We start from the raw sequence: 16,336 nt of genomic DNA, 5'->3' as shown, positions 1-16,336 counted from the left end.
CGAAATGTGAAGGACATTTTATTAAAGTTTTATTGCGAAAGCTTGAAAGGGGACAGAAGAGTATATGTTTGACAGATGGGTCAATAAAGAGAATAGTAATTAAATCACTGATTTGACTTGCCAACTGGTTTTACTTTATACAAGGTCAATATACTCATGCTGTGTTTGAGGTAATGGGGCTCAGTAAACCCAACACTGCTCATCCTGGATCTCCTGATCTGCGTTCCGGTCCCCACTCTGGATTGTCAAGCTTTCAGTTGGCTAATAAACTCGGCCAGATTTCTAGAGATGAGGACTGCACCACCCAAAGAGGGATGGATGCTGTCTCTCGCTACAAGACCAGCTTTTCCTCAGAAAGAGGGGGGGTTGCAGGATGGGAGATCTGAAGGTGCGTTTTCCATTTGTTACTTTTTAAACACTTGGCCATCATCTTTTACAATACTATACTTTTATAATACTGTAAAAAATGACGGCCAAGTGTTTAAAAAGAAATAGATGGAAAATGTACCTTTTTTATGTTGCCTCTGTAAAAGTTAGCCAAACTTTGTTCATAGCATCCCTCAGTTCGGGTCCCCCTATTGGCCTGGCGCACTTCCGTTGTGTTTTCTTTCTTGCAGGTGTTTTTGTTGATGCAGCGTTTCTCTTTTGCAGGTGTCTTGGCCGTTACGGCGCGTTTGCCCTTGTCGGCCACCGTATTTAACATACCCTGAGTTCGGTGGCTCCAGACCTGCTAACGGGGCTAGGGTAGCTGGCTTTTGTTCAAAGGTGCGGAGCCGCGCTTCCAAATCAGTGATCCTCGCCTCCAAAGTTATCAGAACCTTGCACTTATTACAAGTATTATTATCACTAAAGGAGGAATAAGGAATAACTGAACATGTGGCACACTGAGCGAGAGGGAGAAGCCATGCTACTAGCTAGCTAAGCTAATAGATAGGCTAATGAGCGCTAGGTCTGGAAATAGCAAGAAGCACTGGACAAAATAGAAAGGTACTTGACTAGTACAGTAATATGTAGCGGTTATTGATTTGTTCAGAGAGTTTAGTTAGTTTTTAGGTGTGTCAGACTAAAGCTAATTTGTTGCTAATCCGTAGACGAGCTTCACGGTACAACAGGCTTGCGGCAGGAGGTGAATTCTCTTACCAGGAAACATCACCTGAATAACAATCTAGTCCCCGGACACATGCGACCAGATGAATTTCAGGCAGGTCAAAATTTAGCCACAGTCTAATTTCATACTTATGTGTATTTTTTGATGTGTTTTGTTGATCTGACTTGTTAACTTGATTTTGTCGTGAGGCGGCAGTGGCGGCCCCCCAGCTCCTCGTGCTTCTCTCTCTCTTTCCCTTGTGTGTGTTGTCTCCTTGTCTGTTGATTCCCTACAGGTGCGTCACCGTGAGAGCGGAGCTGGTGATGAGCCGCACCTGCTGACAATCATCCACCTACCGAAATAAAAGCCCTGGTTTCTCACTCCATCCTCGCCAAGTTTGTCCAGTTACCTCTGCGGTAGAGTAGTATAGGCCCTATCTGTAAATGGTCTCAATATTTTAGGTAGTTGTACTTACCTGCATTAGCCTGGCTAGCTCCCAGAGAGGGAGAAACTTATCCTGTCGGCGTGTGTCGCTTAGATCAGCGGTGGTCAGCAGCAGGTTAGCAGCTGCCAGATGCGTGCTGTGTGTTCCTCAGCGTGTCTACGCTGTTTGGACTTTGCCTGGAGTTTTTTTTCTGTTCACCTGCCTCCATTATTTTTTAAAAATTAGAATAAACTTTTGTTTGAACTGCAATCTGCACTTGGGTGCTTCCTCTTGTAAATCGTAACAACGAAGTGGCCCAGCAGATTCTCCCAGTGAAACTTCCTGTACGAAGCGCTCTCCCGGTAAGGGCCTTGATGTGGGAGCACGATCAAACACTACGTAGTCTGAAGTCCAGCCAGGAAACGGATGTCCAATTGTCTGAACTTATGGAGCATATGTACATTAACCCTTCAGCTCTCTCCCACAGCCTCTGCCATCCCCGGCACCTAAGCTGCCTATCCCGCCGTCGGAGCTACCCGCACATCTTGGAGCCGGACCCATACCACAGAGACCCCGGGAAGTGCAGAGGATTTTTGCTCCAATGTGCAAACATCTTCGAGATGCGGCCAAAACCCTATCCAACAGATAAATATCGGTTATCCTATATTGTGGGACTGTTAAGGAGCAGAGCACTAGCCTTGACTAGTCATCTACTCGGCCACTAATTAATGACCCTGGCACAATTCCACATTTAGTCAAGTTTTCGACCATCCGGATCATGCCGGGGACGCAGCCAAGCGGCTGTTGAATCTTCGGCAAGGCAACCGAAGCGTAGCAGACTACACCATAGACTTTAACACGGTGGCAGCAGTCACGGGGTAGGCTGGCTCAGTTCTGAGGGAGTTGTTTCGTTATCAGAACAGCTAAAGGGTGAGCTAACCTTAAGAGATATCTTGCTTCCCGGGGCTGCGCTTCCGTCCAGCCGGCTGTACAGCCTGTCGCGCCTGGAGAGGGAGTCAGTGGAGAAGTACCTCATAGTCCCTCGCGTCTGAGATCATTCGGACATCTTTGTCCCCCTTGGGGTCCGTTGTTTTGTTTTCGTTGAGAAGCAGGGCCATTACAGGTCAGTTAACTCTACGATAGAGTAGTGTATCCGTATATGGTCTCAGTATTTTCAGTACTCCTACTTACCTGCTCTACCTGTGTGTCCAGTGCTTACCTGCGTAAAGCCTGATACATACTCCACAAGAAGCGAGAAATTTGTTAGTTTTCGAGGTGCTGAAAACGAACTTTGTTCATTTTCTCCGCAGGACATTTCACACTCCACCAGAAACTCAACTGCCGAACTTCTGGAAGGTCCCTTCCACTGCAGCTTACGTCACGCGCACTAAGCATTGTGGGAATCTGACAAACTACAATACAGCGGATAAGATATCGGGTATCACCATGTTGATGCCATGCCTTACAAGATATGTTGTAAAGATTTTCATACTTCCTCACCACCTGTGGCAGCAAAACTATCCATTGCTATGACAACTGCCAGCGGGAAGACATTTCCACATCCCAAATTAACCACGCCCACTTCAAGTGTCTGACCAATCACACAATAGCTGCCGGACACCACACGAGAAAAGTTCTGGATAGATGTGTCGAGAACAAGGTGCGAGTGCGAGAACTCCCAAACCAGGGTCGCAGCCGAAAGAGCGTTTTTTTTTTTTTTTTTTTTTTCTCGTTCTTTTCCCCAAGTATCTCCGTTCTCGCAAAGTATGTATAGGCCTTTAGCCTGGTTAGCTCCCTGAGCGAGAGTAACTTATGCTGCTGGCGTGTGTCGCCTGGAATTAGCAGCTGTGTGTTCTGTTACTCAGCGTGTACACTTTTGTACTTTGCCTGGAGGTTTTTATTTATTTATTTATTTATTTATTTTTCTTTATTAGAATAAACATTGGTTTGAACTGCAATCTGCACTTGGGTCCTTCCTCTCCTACGTCATAACAGATAAAATAATTTTAAAAAACCCATTTAATTTGCATATTACCAGTTGACATAATGTGATTGTTCCAACATGCATTTTGTACCTTGAACAAAATTTGAAGTTTGCAAACCACTGTAGAGAAAATTTTAATCTATTAGGAGATATCTTACTGCTATATGTCCTGCTAATCACAATGATGATATACAACAGAACAAGAAGTGCTTGCTCATGAGGGATTTGTTGGGTTTTTTTCTTTTTTGTAAAGTGTCTTGAGATGATTGAATTGTAATTTGGTGTGGTAAAAATAAAACTGAATTGAACTATTAAGTACTTTCGATGTACATGAAACTGTCTGTTTGGATCCATCTGCAAGAACTGGAGAAAAATGGTCTCTGCAATCTTGCATATACTGTACCAAACATCTTTCAGAAGTTGTATGTATTTCAAATATTCAGCTGTTATAGTCACTTGACATGACCTAACATATGCACTGATTCTGTGCAACGCAATGTTATATGCACAGTCATATATAGTATTATGAGGAATACAACGCCCACCATAAATCTCTATAACTTGCTCTGAACGCTGCCACTCTTGTGTAATGTTCTCTTACCCTGTTGTCACACTTTGACCCTAAACTATTGCAAGACTGCATTTTGAACCAATTAGTTTATAAATGGGTTAGTGAGGCTGATGTGCTTGCGTGTGTCTGTGTTTACAAGTGTGTTTTTACTGCAGTGTCAGTGATTGTGTCCTGTTAGTGTGGTGGGACACACCCCGGTGCAGATAGCGTGACTTGAGGGTTCTGACTCTGTGCTTCCCTGACCTCAGCGCTGGCTGCTGATATGACACAAGCCTCTGGAGTGTGTAAACCTATATCAATCATTTTCAAAACAAGCATGCAGGCAGCTGTTATTAGATACATACATGATTTATAAGCCAATCGCACTCCTGTTCCCTTTTCCACGATTCCGTGACTCCTAGTGACCCGACAGGCCAAGGAAAGATGATATCTCACCAGAGACCACACACACATACATCATCTACTGCTTTCGTAACTGCCCTGCTTCTCTAACTAAACTGCCGTCTGTCAGCCGCCTGTCTCTCTGCATCTTGTGGTGTCTCCTGGCAAGCCAGTGTGTTGTGTTTTGGTTTTTTAGAAACTGAAAGCTTCATCACTGCTTTGGTGAGCTCTCACTGCTTCACTTGCTTTCTCACGAAAGTCAGACCTCATAACTTGTTTTTCCAAATGGATCAACAATTTAATCCCTTTTGTCTCAGCCACTCCAGTTTTAGTCAAAAGCAGATGAACAATTTGGCAACTGTATCTTAGCTGCAGTTCTTCCTCCCTCACTGCCATTGTCTCTTCATTCTAACACTAATCTGTTGTATCATCAGGTACAGGGTAGGCCACAACCATCAACAATTGTCTCCATCACAAATTTACCCTGCATCCCTTTCAGTTTAAACAGGATAGTATATATGTGTCTGTGAGGCTGTACATTGGCACAACTGTGCTTTGAGCCAAGCATCACCGTAATGCTTATAATGACGTGCTACACTACCATTATGATGTTCATTTGTACATATTCACCATCTTAGTTTTGTGTATTAGTATGTTAACTTTTTAAAATAATTGTTGCAAACAAAGTAGAGCTGAGTGTGATGGTAATGTCTTTCGTTTTGCAGGTGTTTTGACATAAACCAACTACTGACCAACCAAAATTTTGACCAGATGATGGTTGTGGTTAAAAAAGGCAGATCACCTGGCTCATTAAAGCTCATGCAATAGTTGAGACGTTTCAGTCTGGATGAGCAACTGACTTTGTCATCTCTAGATCCATGCTGCTAGCGTGACTAAACCAATCCCACATTTTTCCTTTAATTAATAGCGCTGTGCTGCTCCTACATCAAAGACAGCGTTTCAGTTAGGGTTACAGTTTTCTCACATTTCGGCTGTTCACCCACGTCTTTTCTGATGTATCTTCAGTCTGTAAGCTAAGTCTGTAAGCAGTTTCTTTTAGAAGACCATTGCCCCTCTTTCCCCCGGAATAAAAGCTAGTTTTCTTTTTCTTTTAGAATGAAATTACTCATGATAAGAGGGTGAACATGACCGTTTGTGTCAATGTGCTTGACTGTGTCCATCCCTTTCAGGCGGAGAGAAAGGGAGGGAGAAGGAGGAGGAGAAAGTGGGGCCTAATAGGTTCTCCCTTGTGGCTTAATCAGAATTTGGCCTAATTGACCTGTCAGCCAACAAGTTTGAAACAAAAAAACACTGACTGGCTACCCCACCCCCCACCAACTAATCTTTCCCTGCTCTGTTTTCTTGTCCAACCCCAGTTATCCTTGTTAATCAAACCTACCCAAATCATTAGTACAGGCCTGGGATAGCATGACAAATTTACATTTGTTGTGGAAGCATGGACGTATGAACAGTATTGATGCTACTAGTCTGATGTGGCCATCAGAGTTCTGTTTCATTTATCTAAAGGGCATGCTACCCCAAATAGTGCGTGGCAGATAAAGAGGCCTACAGGGAGTCCATGTTGGTACTTTCGAATGGGACAGAGTCACTCTAGGGGTCATGTAAATGTACCAAGCCTACAGATCCCAAAGACTGCTCTGTGTTATCTGCATGAATTACGTTGCATTGGTGCAACATCACAAAAAGGCAATTAATCTTCCAGGCAAATATTGCAGTGAATACACAAGATTACTAATGGAGAATATCTTTATTTGTATTGAAATTCAAAATGCTGCATATTTAAGCTTTTACCTAATCAAACCTTTACAAAGGCTAACATGGGCTAAGCTATTACGCAGGTTCTGATGTGTTTATCATGTCGTGCCAATGACTCTATTCACTGTCATGGTCCTCATCTGTAGGAAGTCAGTATGCTTCAAACGAAGTGATTGTTTAGAGTATGCACAGACTGAAACTCCCTCCCCACACAGGACATTTTTATAACTTTCTAAACACGCTAGTCAAGCACATTCACACATGAGCTTAAAATCAAAGCCAATTTATAGAGCAAATGGTGATGACAAGTGTGGAGATGAGAAAGTAGGTGGAATCTGAGCCCTTTTAAAATTTCCTCACGAAGTTACTTCCGCGTGTTGGATGAACTTATTTTCAAGCATACTCCAAGTAGTGAGCATGCTTCAAACAAACTTCTTGTCTAAAAGCACTGAAAAACAATGTGTGGCTGGGACAAAAGAATGCAGGATTTGACAGCCTGACAGTGTGGTCATTTGGATCAGGTATAAGCACATTTCACTACAGCTCTGCTTGCACAACACATCTTACATATTGGGTTTGTTTCAAGAATACTAAATCCCTAATGGGTCACAGAAAAGAATTAGTGAAACTAATTGACTTTTCCTGCTTATACATCACATAATTTCTCCAACATTTCAATGTTATGTTAAAAACTTTACTCTAGAAGGCATCAAATATTTAACATTATCTTTTTAAGACTGTCCAGGTCTGCCTGTGGCATCTCGAAGTCCTATAGTCTTAAAAAATGTGCAATATTTACACGTTTTCTAGCTAGCAGTTCTTATTCTTTGTTTTTGGCTTGCATATTGCTCTGTTTTTTGGTAGTTACCACAACCTGTGAAACAGAGAAATAGCATAAAGCTTGCTCATACATGTACATGTCTGTATTTGTGTGCTAGTGCAGAACAAAATGGGCATCCACAGCACCACTGGTGCTCAAAAACTCCACGTCACCTTTTAATTCTAGGGCTGCACATATATAATCAAATAACATACCACCACACCTTGTTCTTCTTTTGTGCCCGAGTTATGCTCTGTCCAATTCTTTGGCCTTAAGAGGTCTGGTTTTATAAGTTTTGTAAGTATATTTATCAGATCCATGGAGAAAACAATGTTATATTGTCTTACACAGATGGACAAGACAGAGTTGTGTGATAATGTTTGTATAGAAGCAAGCAATAATAAGGAGGGGAATATTACACACCCTGTGTGTTTTTTTAGAGATATATCACATCACATGCAGTTACTAATGATTTGAAAACAACCAACAGAATATACAATATAAGCTGAAACAGCATCCTCTAAAATTGAGCAATGATAGGGTTCAAAGTTGTCAGAAAAGAAAACAAATGAAGGAAAGAGAGTAAACGTGTTTCCGGAGAGTTCAGAGTATCCAAGTCTAAAGGTTCCCCTCCAGAAGGATAGTTTTTAAGTCTGCAGGACAGTTGATGGTGAAGACGGTGTGGGAAGTGTTTCGTCTCTCCACGAGGGCGGCAACACCCTCGCCCAGGTCCAGGTGGTTCAGGTAACCAGGTGCCATGCGTTCTGGAGTGGCTACACCTGCGTTGATCTTTACCTACCAGGACCAGCCAATAAGTAAAGGCAGGGATGATGAGAGTGGGTAGGGTATATGCAACAGAGGGTTAGAGAGGAACGCCAAGGGAAGAAAATCATATGAAAGATATGAACGAGCACTAAAATCTGAAGGGCTTTATTATCTTAGGTTGCTGTGGTAAGCACTAAATCAACAGTTTTTGTGCTTTGCTAACTCCCTCAAAGCCTCACCTGGTTGAGTTTGCAGGGCACCTCAGGGTACTCCTCTCGTAGAACCTGGCAGAAGGCCAGGGTGCTGGCAGCTCCCACTGTCAGAAAGCCTGTACCAGGCATTAGCAACTTTTCTCCTGCTCCGCCTGTGGCACAGAGCAGCAGGGGGACATACAGTTAAACTATGTAATGAGTCTATAGCAGTCATTTTTAGCTGGGAAGAATGGCTACTATGTCCTGGAGTTATGTTTTTTTTTTTTTTTTCACCCAACCCCTTATTTGAATTCTATCTGTATACAGTTTAGTAACAGGTCTCTCTGTTTCTTACCTGCACATTACAGACATTTGACAGAGCCTTGCTATTAGCAGAGTAAATTGCTACAGGACTCACCTGTTATGAAAGTGTAGGTACAGTTAGAGTCATCCCTCACCAAGGGGAAGAAGGCCTTCCATGACACAAATGTACTGAAAAGTAATGTCTCAATTACCTGCATAGTTGAAGGGAGAGGAAATATGAAGGTAATCGGAAGAATCAGAATTTCATTGTTGCAACAATATTTTGACATAAAATAACAGGAGAACTCTCATACACCACTACTACCAAGGCTGCTCTTACAACTACCATTACTGGCATTTATTGAAAGCAGTAATATGTATGCAGTATATGCTTTCTTCAATGCACAGAAAATTTAATATTTAATCCAAACCAGCAACACTCTCATGCCTTGGTCTAGGCGCTGTCTGATTTGTTTGTGTGTACTCACCCAGTGCAGGTCTTTGAGAGATTGGGTGTGTGGGGGTCCTCCCTGCCACCAGCTGAAGCCCAGAGATGAAACAATGTCTGTGACTTTCCCCACCACCTTCAGCAGGGCCTGCTTTGCCTGCTCTGCTCCCTCCTCTGAGCCTGGAAAAGACAGAAGGACTCAGGAGAGGAAAGGCTTCCATGTTGTGGTTTAGCTGAGTACGTCATGGTGCCCAAAAGAGGTTCTCCTTTTGTTGATGCTCTTTTTGTCAAATTCTAACATTTTCTAACCATCACCTATACCTATCAGAGCACCAATAACATTCAATGAGCTTTACAAATATTCAGTCGTGGAAAATTTACTTGATAACTTTCCAGGTTCAGATTTATAAGAAATAAGACTGATAATCCACATGGAGAAATTCACAAGCTACCTAACAGCATATAAAATAATTAAAATAAGCTCTAACTTGACCAGCTGCAACATTAAGATGATATACACATTAATGCATCAATACTTATAAACCATTATAGGCCATTTTGCAGGTTATTATGTCTATATCATGCCTATTTTTATTAGAAGAGTGTGAGAAGTCACTGGAGCTTCAGATAACTGGAGGATGCCAGGGAGGAAGTGTAAGAGCACCTCTCTCATCAGCCTGACTAACGGAGTGTGTCTGTGGAGAAGAGCACACAATCTTCACCTCTCTAGCCACAGACTGTATATGTGCTAGGTTGAGGCAGCAGATCAATGGATGGCAGACAGTTAACAATATTGAATTTAAGATCCTCAACTTACCTACATTCCCCACTAGAGTGGTGAGGTTATCCTTTGTGTTGGGAGAGACAAATGATCGGAGTCTCTCCAGCCGACTGTTGTCCCTGGAGATCACTGCCACTCTAAAACCTTTGCATATCAGATTCCACATTAATCTATCATGAATATGCAGAGAAATAAAATAAGCACTTTTTAACAGATACAGGAGGCATAATCCCCCTCACATGAAAAAGTAGACAACATAAGATAATAAAGCCCTTCAGTCTATTTTGTTTTTTGCTTGCATGCCTCTGGAACTAACACATTCCCAGTGGCTGTGGATTGAAACATCCAACCCTGAGTGATGTTCATTGCTAAATTTTAGTATTTGAGAGTTTTAGTTTAGTAATTTTCAGTAGTAGATTTTTTCACATATGTTTGCCAAAATTATCTGAAGGATAATTGTGAGTGAGTAGCAAATGGCAACTTTCTGCTCAGTTAAAGCAGCAAAGCTATGGAAATGCAATGTAAATCTGAAACCAGTAAACTCTCATCACAGCATAACGCATTTTCTCCTTCACTAGACCATGAAGAGCGCAGAGGCTACAGAACACAGCACTGGAACTGAAAACACCTAAACTGGGATGATACCAAATATACCAAAACTAAAATCACACTGTCCAACCATAAAACTTTGTTGACTTTGTTGATAATAGTGCAGCTGAGCATGAGATTAGTGCTCAGACTAGTTTTTGGAACTTTACTGAACAAACCATTAGCAGAAACATCCCAACTATGATGGCACCAAACAGCACAAATGATCATAAACTCGCACATGCACATAGATATTTAAATTTCTTAAAGCTTAGTTAATATTCATCTGACTAATGTCAGATAAGTGCAATTTGTACACGCAGACGCACCACCAACATCGGATTAATAGCCAGCCATTTAACAATTCAAAGCCAGATAATGCTAATAAAAGAAGAAAGCCGAGATTAGTCAAAAGTGTACACTACAGTTTATAATGGCAGAATCCCTCCTGAGACAGACACGTGTACGTAAAAGTGTTTACGTCGTCTGCTGTAAGGCTAATCATTCGGGAGAAAATGCAAACATTTCCTCTGGCTCAAAGAATTTACGGTAGTTTTTTCTAAATGTTCTCTTAGCAGTAGAGAAGGGGTTTCTGTGTCCCCAAGTGGCCCCTGGGCAGCTTACCTTTGTCCAGCAGTGCTTTAACTATCCCAGAGCCCACTGCCCCCGCTCCTCCCAGAGCTAACACAACCCTGTCCGAGTTTGACATGCTGACTGCAGCTGCACAGACCTGCTGAAGGATGGAGGGTGACACTTCTGACTGCGCTGCAAGAGAAACTGCTGACTTATATAGAGCATCTTTGCCAACCCAGGGTACTTTAAAGTCAACTCGGGGGGTACAGTTCCGCCCGTCAGCCAGTGTCACCGAAGCCACGCCCGCAGGTCAAAATGGGCTCACCACTGTCTTCATTATAGTGGGGGCCAGTGGCGCGCGCTTACCAGTGTGTGTGTGTGTGTGTGTGTGTGTGTGTGTGTGTGTGTGTGTGTGTGTGTGTGTGTGTGTGTGTGTGTGTGTGTGTGTGTGTGTGTGTGCTGATTAAACCCTTAAACAAACTGGTTCATGTAGAAGTGGCAGAGAAAGTTGGAGGGGAGAGTTTGAAAGCTGAAATGTTGCCATCTAGTGGAAGGACTAGCTACTTTCCAAAATTATAAGCCCAGAACTGACAATACAGGCCATTATTATTAATTCATTTCATTACTTAAATTACGTTCTGTTTTTGTTCATTTGTTTGTGTGTACTCACCCAAAACTATGAGATTTGAAAATGCACTTCCAGGGGTGTCCTGGTCCTAGGGGCACTGTCCCTGCCCTACCCACTGCTGATTACCTGGATCAGGTGTACTCAGCCAATCAGAAGCTGGGGGATACCATTTCACTTTGTCTTCCCTCACCTCCACCATCATTTGAGATGAGCATCTTCCAGATTGTAATGGACACACCTGATCCATGTAATCAGCAGTGGGTAGGGCAGGGATAGTTGGGAAACAAGCAGGACAGTGGCTCTTGAAGACTAAGTTTGGGCCCCCGTACTATGAACCCTAACATTCCCCGGCCCTGAAACCTCCAGCATGCGCCCCTGTCTAAAGCTGAGCGATCCGACAGCAGTGTTTACCTTATTTCGAAACGAAGCGGCCATCAGCTACTCTACTGTGTTTCATATGACTCCCTGATAAACATCGTGATAAGTGTCAGGTACCGGCGAGTTATTTTCTCTTGTGTACAATCAGAAAAACATTAATATACGTACATATAATATGTCAAAGTCAGGCGGTTAGCATTAGTTTAGCCTCGACACTTGTGCTGTTCAGAGTTATACTGATTTAATGTCACATTGTGCATCCGGAAAAGACCATACATTGTAAAACCGAAACCATGACGTTTTCTAAATCAACGAGACTCGGTGTTTAATTCGGCGTATGTCCAAGACCACATAAAGTCTTCGACATGTTGACATTTGGGAGGAAGTCTGAGATTAACTGGGTCTTCCCCCTACACTAAACAAGATGGTCCAGCTAATTTCCAAAAGTTGACTATTGACTTCGCGTTATTAAAGCCTTTCGACTGGTAATTCACGACAAACTCGTTTTATAAAGAAAGCGATAGTTTTATATCGGCACATGTTGATTTCGTGTGAAGTTGTCGAGAAGGCAGCAGTGACAGTAAAATTAGCCAAACCAGCTAGCCCGTGTGGAAACCAGTTCAGCTAATGTTAAGCTCAAACGACTATTTCGTATTTTCTTTGGCCGATGGTATCAAGTCACTGGGAGCCAGTTTGTAACTGTTCAACTACTGAAATAATGTTAAGAGGTTAACACTTTTACTCGTTATTAAAGCAGCTTTACATTACATAGTTACAGTTTTCTTTCACTTAGGCCGGATGTTTTACGTTTCACTTTCTGTTAGAGTTACAGGAGTGTCCCCAAACAAATGGTAGCTAACGACGTCTGATTCAACTCTCTTCTCTCAACGAACAAATCCTTGTAATTTACAAAAAAAACCCCAAATACTGAATTGTTTCGGCTTTTGTGTTTTTATCGTGTTGTCAAAGTTGAAAACGCTGGGCTCACCACGAGAACATTGTGGAACCCCCATCTGACGTACTTCAAATCGGTAAGTTCTTATAGGAACAGTGATGGAATACAATTTTTCCAGCTGCTCTTCCTGTGGTCCATGTTAATAAGTTAAAGATTGTGTCTCCCTTTCAGCACAAATGAACTCCAGGCAAAGATCCAGAGATCTGTTGACTGCCTATGATCACAGTTTGGAGCAGCAAATTGTGGGAAGGGGCTCCAACTTGGCATGTAGAGATGACAAATTATGGAAGCAGGTGGAGGGGCCACTGAGGGAGGGAGACGCTCGAGAGACGCACTGCCTCGGTCTGGATCCACTCAGGGTGATGGAGGAGTCGCTCCTGGCAGCAACAGCACCCAGCAGTAGGCATGTCAAAACCAGAGCAGGATTGCAAGGCCTGGCTAAAGCTTTTGAGGTCCTTGAGCAAGCCGCCCTCAACCTGTATCTCGGTCCCTGGAGGGAAGAGTACAAAGTTGTCAAGGTAGGCCAGAAAAAGGCTGTAAAGATGGGGTTAAGTCTGGGTTAAAAACTCACTATTTTCAGTTTTTGTGATCACAGTTCAGGTCAAAATTAGTTTACAAGTTTTAATATCATGCATTTCCTCTAACAATGTGACATTTGTCTAACATTGACATTTTGTCCCTCTTGTAAAGTGATAATATATCTGATGAGATTTTCCAGTTAATTAAAAAATCCCTATTGGCAAAGCCCTGAGAGATATCCTGATATTTTTGTTTTTCACTTCTGTGTCCCAGATGTACTCCGGTATGTTCACCCACTACATCAAACCGGTGCTGTCAATGCCACAGATTGAGAAGCTCTTCGGTTTGTTAGGGTACCAAACCAGCTCTTCTTGGCATGAGCAGCTGTGCCTCCAGTCATCTAGAATTAAGACCTCCTCTCTGGATGACTTCCTCCGCTTGTCTTGTGCCTTCTTCCTAGCCCGCTGTGAGTGTCACCTCCTACTGGCGGCTCTGGGAAAGCACAGTGGTGAAGCCAAGTGGGAGCTGAGTGTGGTGAGGGAGAGGCAGAGAGGAACTAGTATGCAGGTATGTTTTTCCGGTTCCTTGGCAAGTGTCTCAGTCAATTGTGGGGAGAGTGTGTATTTGGAAATGCTGAGTTTAGATGTATTTAGAATAACCTTGTCTACTCCACTCAGGAGAAGCTCGTCCTGTACTGCCAGACACTGTTCAAACCCAAAGATATCTCTTTTTGTTTTTGAGAATGTTTTACTCAGCAATAACATCATGTAGTTGTAATGAAGAGGTGCAACAATCTCAGATGACCTTTTATGTAGTAGAGTGCAGGAAGGTGCCAGCTGTTACAAATCTCCTGACCCAGTCTGGCATCATTTATATTACCATTCACATCTGTGAGTCTGATTTGCTGAGTAGTACTGCTAATATTCAAGTTCTTACTGTATATTCTTTTGATTTCCTTTTTTGCTTGCATGCCTCTGGAACCAACACATTCCCAGTGGCTGTGGATTGAAACATCCAATCCTGAGTGATGTTCGTTGCTAAATTTTATTATTTGAGAGTTTTAGATACATATTATGCAAAAGGATTGCAATTTCATACTCAGCCCACCATCTCAAATAACACACTACTGTTTGAAAATAACTGAGGATTTACTGCTAATGCATTCAACAGGTTGCCCTGGACAACACCAAAAAGATACTGAAAGCCGACCAACTGGTTATGGAGCCCTTCGATGGTGAACCTGAGGAGGATCTGTACACAGATGAGCAGATTAATGGGGGGCAGAAAGAGGCGGTTGTCAATCATGAAGAGAGTCTCCACTCTTTAACCTGGTCGACTCAGGGCAGTGCATCTCACCGAGCTGCCAAAACGCATAACAATGGACTGACGTCCTTGTCTTCCTCATCCGCCTCCTTTCCCACCAGAGAGCACATCTGCATCTCTACACTCAACTGTCAGTTAACCAAGATGTCAGATTTGGAGCTAAGCTCCTCAGCCAGCAAGAGGCAAGGCAGACACCCCTGTGAGGAATCAGTGTTTGAAAAAGCAGATGTAGAGTCACAGCCATACAGTATACAGTTAGAAGTGACAGGCCTTTGCAAGAAAGAGTCTGATGCCTTTTGCAGTTGTCCCCAGTCTCCTAATACTGATCTTAAACTCTATAATGAATACGAAACCTTCCACGATACCACCTGTGCCTTATTACAACACCGCATTAAGGAGGGCAACAGCATGGTAAGGGCTCACAGTGTGAGTGAAGAAGTGTCGTCACAGAGCGAAAGCCTCAGAGTGGACGACAGCCTAATGAGGACTCTCCCCAGCAGCAGCGCAGCAATGCCCTCAGTTCTGAGTGATGAACCTAAATCAATAAGTTCATCTGTTCAACCAATTGCCTACCATGACTGCTGCAACCCTGCCAAGCCAGACCCTAATTTCCTGTGCGTTAGCTGTAAAGTCTTCCACTGTTATTCCTGCAAAGAGCTGGAATACTGCAAGGTTCACCACACTGTCAAACAGCTGGGAGTGTGCACCTGTGGGAGGATGTGTTCTAGAAACCCTCTGGTTCTATGCAGATATTGTGGGAGTGAGTACTGTCATGATTGTTGGTACAAAATACCAGTTACATGCACCTGTGGCAAAACTTTTGACCAGTCATCTTCTGTGTGATTCATGTTAAAGAATCGCATTGAGACACAACCAGCAAAATTGCAGTGCCTTGAATATATGTGTTGGAAAAATAATTCTTTTAATCCAGTAACATAAATCCAAATGTTGCCTTGATACAGAAATATCCTCTTTCTGAGATTCTTAATACTCTTACACAGTTACACTGTATGTGACCATATTTACTTTGTGAAATTTGTTTGTATTGTTCAAGTTGGGGTTGCACTTAGTGCTCTTGATAAAGATGGATTGATGATACTAAAAGCTCTGACGCTTGTTTCACTCCACTGACAGGTGATATTGTTGGTACTTGTGTCAAATGCAGCAAAAACCCTGACTGATGCTGTCAGAAATGTCCCCCTTGCTTCAGAGTTAACAGTTAAAATGGCTTTGCAATTGAAATACATAGTAGAGGGAATAATACAACAATACAACAAGAGGGAATCACTGAGAAATCTGGAAATGTCCCAAGAGTAATCTTAGAATTTAATTTCATTCCCGTCACATCACAAGACAACTCATGAAATGAAGTGTATGTAAAGTTAAAGTTTAAACACACCCCACACTAACTCTGCACCTCCACTAATATACATTCATATTTAGTGAAATCAAATACTTGTGCTTTTTAGACCACATATGTAATCTTTCACCCTTGCCTATTGCACAGTAACCATCTACTTTTAGCGTAGCACATTAACACACTAGTATTATAGATTTAATAATAAACACAAGCTTCATTGACTTGCTCCACACGAGGCTGACACTGTTACTGTAAAATCAATGAGGTGGTGTAGTGTTTCAGCCCTAGTCTTTAGGAGCTGCTGTAAGTTCTACAAACCACAAATAGCAAGAAAGCCCAAAGCTCTGCAAGGCTTCATCGGACCAACACTTTTAGCTCACCTAGTAAATGTAGCTTGGTGCCAAGCACAAGGACGTGTGTTCATCTGTAATTGCTGCCTGCACTCAAACTGGGGTCAATGTGGCACTTGTTTGTGTTAAAA

General features: G+C 42.6%; 2 protein-coding genes across 6 annotated transcripts; one reads left to right on the top strand and one right to left on the bottom strand.

The window, feature by feature from the left end:
* Positions 1 to 6,196: 6,196 nt before the first annotated feature.
* Positions 6,197 to 12,830, bottom strand: LOC113132792 (uncharacterized). 2 transcript variants are annotated; one of them, XM_026311134.2, is made up of 6 exons: positions 12,687 to 12,830; positions 9,568 to 9,675; positions 8,791 to 8,930; positions 8,418 to 8,514; positions 8,048 to 8,172; positions 6,197 to 7,838 (listed from the first exon to the last, which is right to left on the bottom strand). In XM_026311134.2, exons 1-6 carry the CDS (start codon positions 12,709 to 12,711, stop codon positions 7,662 to 7,664), a joined length of 672 nt encoding a protein of 223 aa, XP_026166919.1. In that variant the 5' UTR covers positions 12,712 to 12,830; the 3' UTR covers positions 6,197 to 7,661. The 2 variants fall into 2 exon arrangements, with proteins under 2 accessions (XP_026166919.1, XP_026166918.1); XM_026311133.1 differs by lacking the exon at positions 12,687 to 12,830 and adding an exon at positions 10,744 to 11,082.
* spata2l (spermatogenesis associated 2-like) lies at positions 11,551 to 16,316 on the top strand. 4 transcript variants are annotated; one of them, XM_026311129.2, is made up of 5 exons: positions 11,551 to 11,811; positions 12,668 to 12,729; positions 12,825 to 13,171; positions 13,446 to 13,739; positions 14,343 to 16,309. In XM_026311129.2, exons 3-5 carry the CDS (start codon positions 12,830 to 12,832, stop codon positions 15,336 to 15,338), a joined length of 1,632 nt encoding a protein of 543 aa, XP_026166914.1. In that variant the 5' UTR covers positions 11,551 to 11,811; positions 12,668 to 12,729; positions 12,825 to 12,829; the 3' UTR covers positions 15,339 to 16,309. The 4 variants fall into 4 exon arrangements, with proteins under 4 accessions (XP_026166914.1, XP_026166916.1, XP_026166915.1 ...); XM_026311131.2 differs by lacking the exon at positions 11,551 to 11,811 and having other exon boundaries at positions 11,869 to 12,729; positions 13,446 to 13,455; positions 13,633 to 13,739; positions 14,343 to 16,316; XM_026311130.2 differs by lacking the exon at positions 11,551 to 11,811 and adding an exon at positions 11,870 to 12,183 and having other exon boundaries at positions 14,343 to 16,310.
* Positions 16,317 to 16,336: the final 20 nt, after the last annotated feature.

The sequence above is a fragment of the Mastacembelus armatus genome, chromosome 6 (genome assembly GCF_900324485.2).
Source record: "Mastacembelus armatus chromosome 6, fMasArm1.2, whole genome shotgun sequence".
Taxonomy (NCBI): Eukaryota; Metazoa; Chordata; class Actinopteri; order Synbranchiformes; family Mastacembelidae; genus Mastacembelus; species Mastacembelus armatus.
The sequence above is the reverse complement of the archived record's forward strand: the minus strand, read 5'-3'. Positions and strand labels throughout refer to the sequence as shown.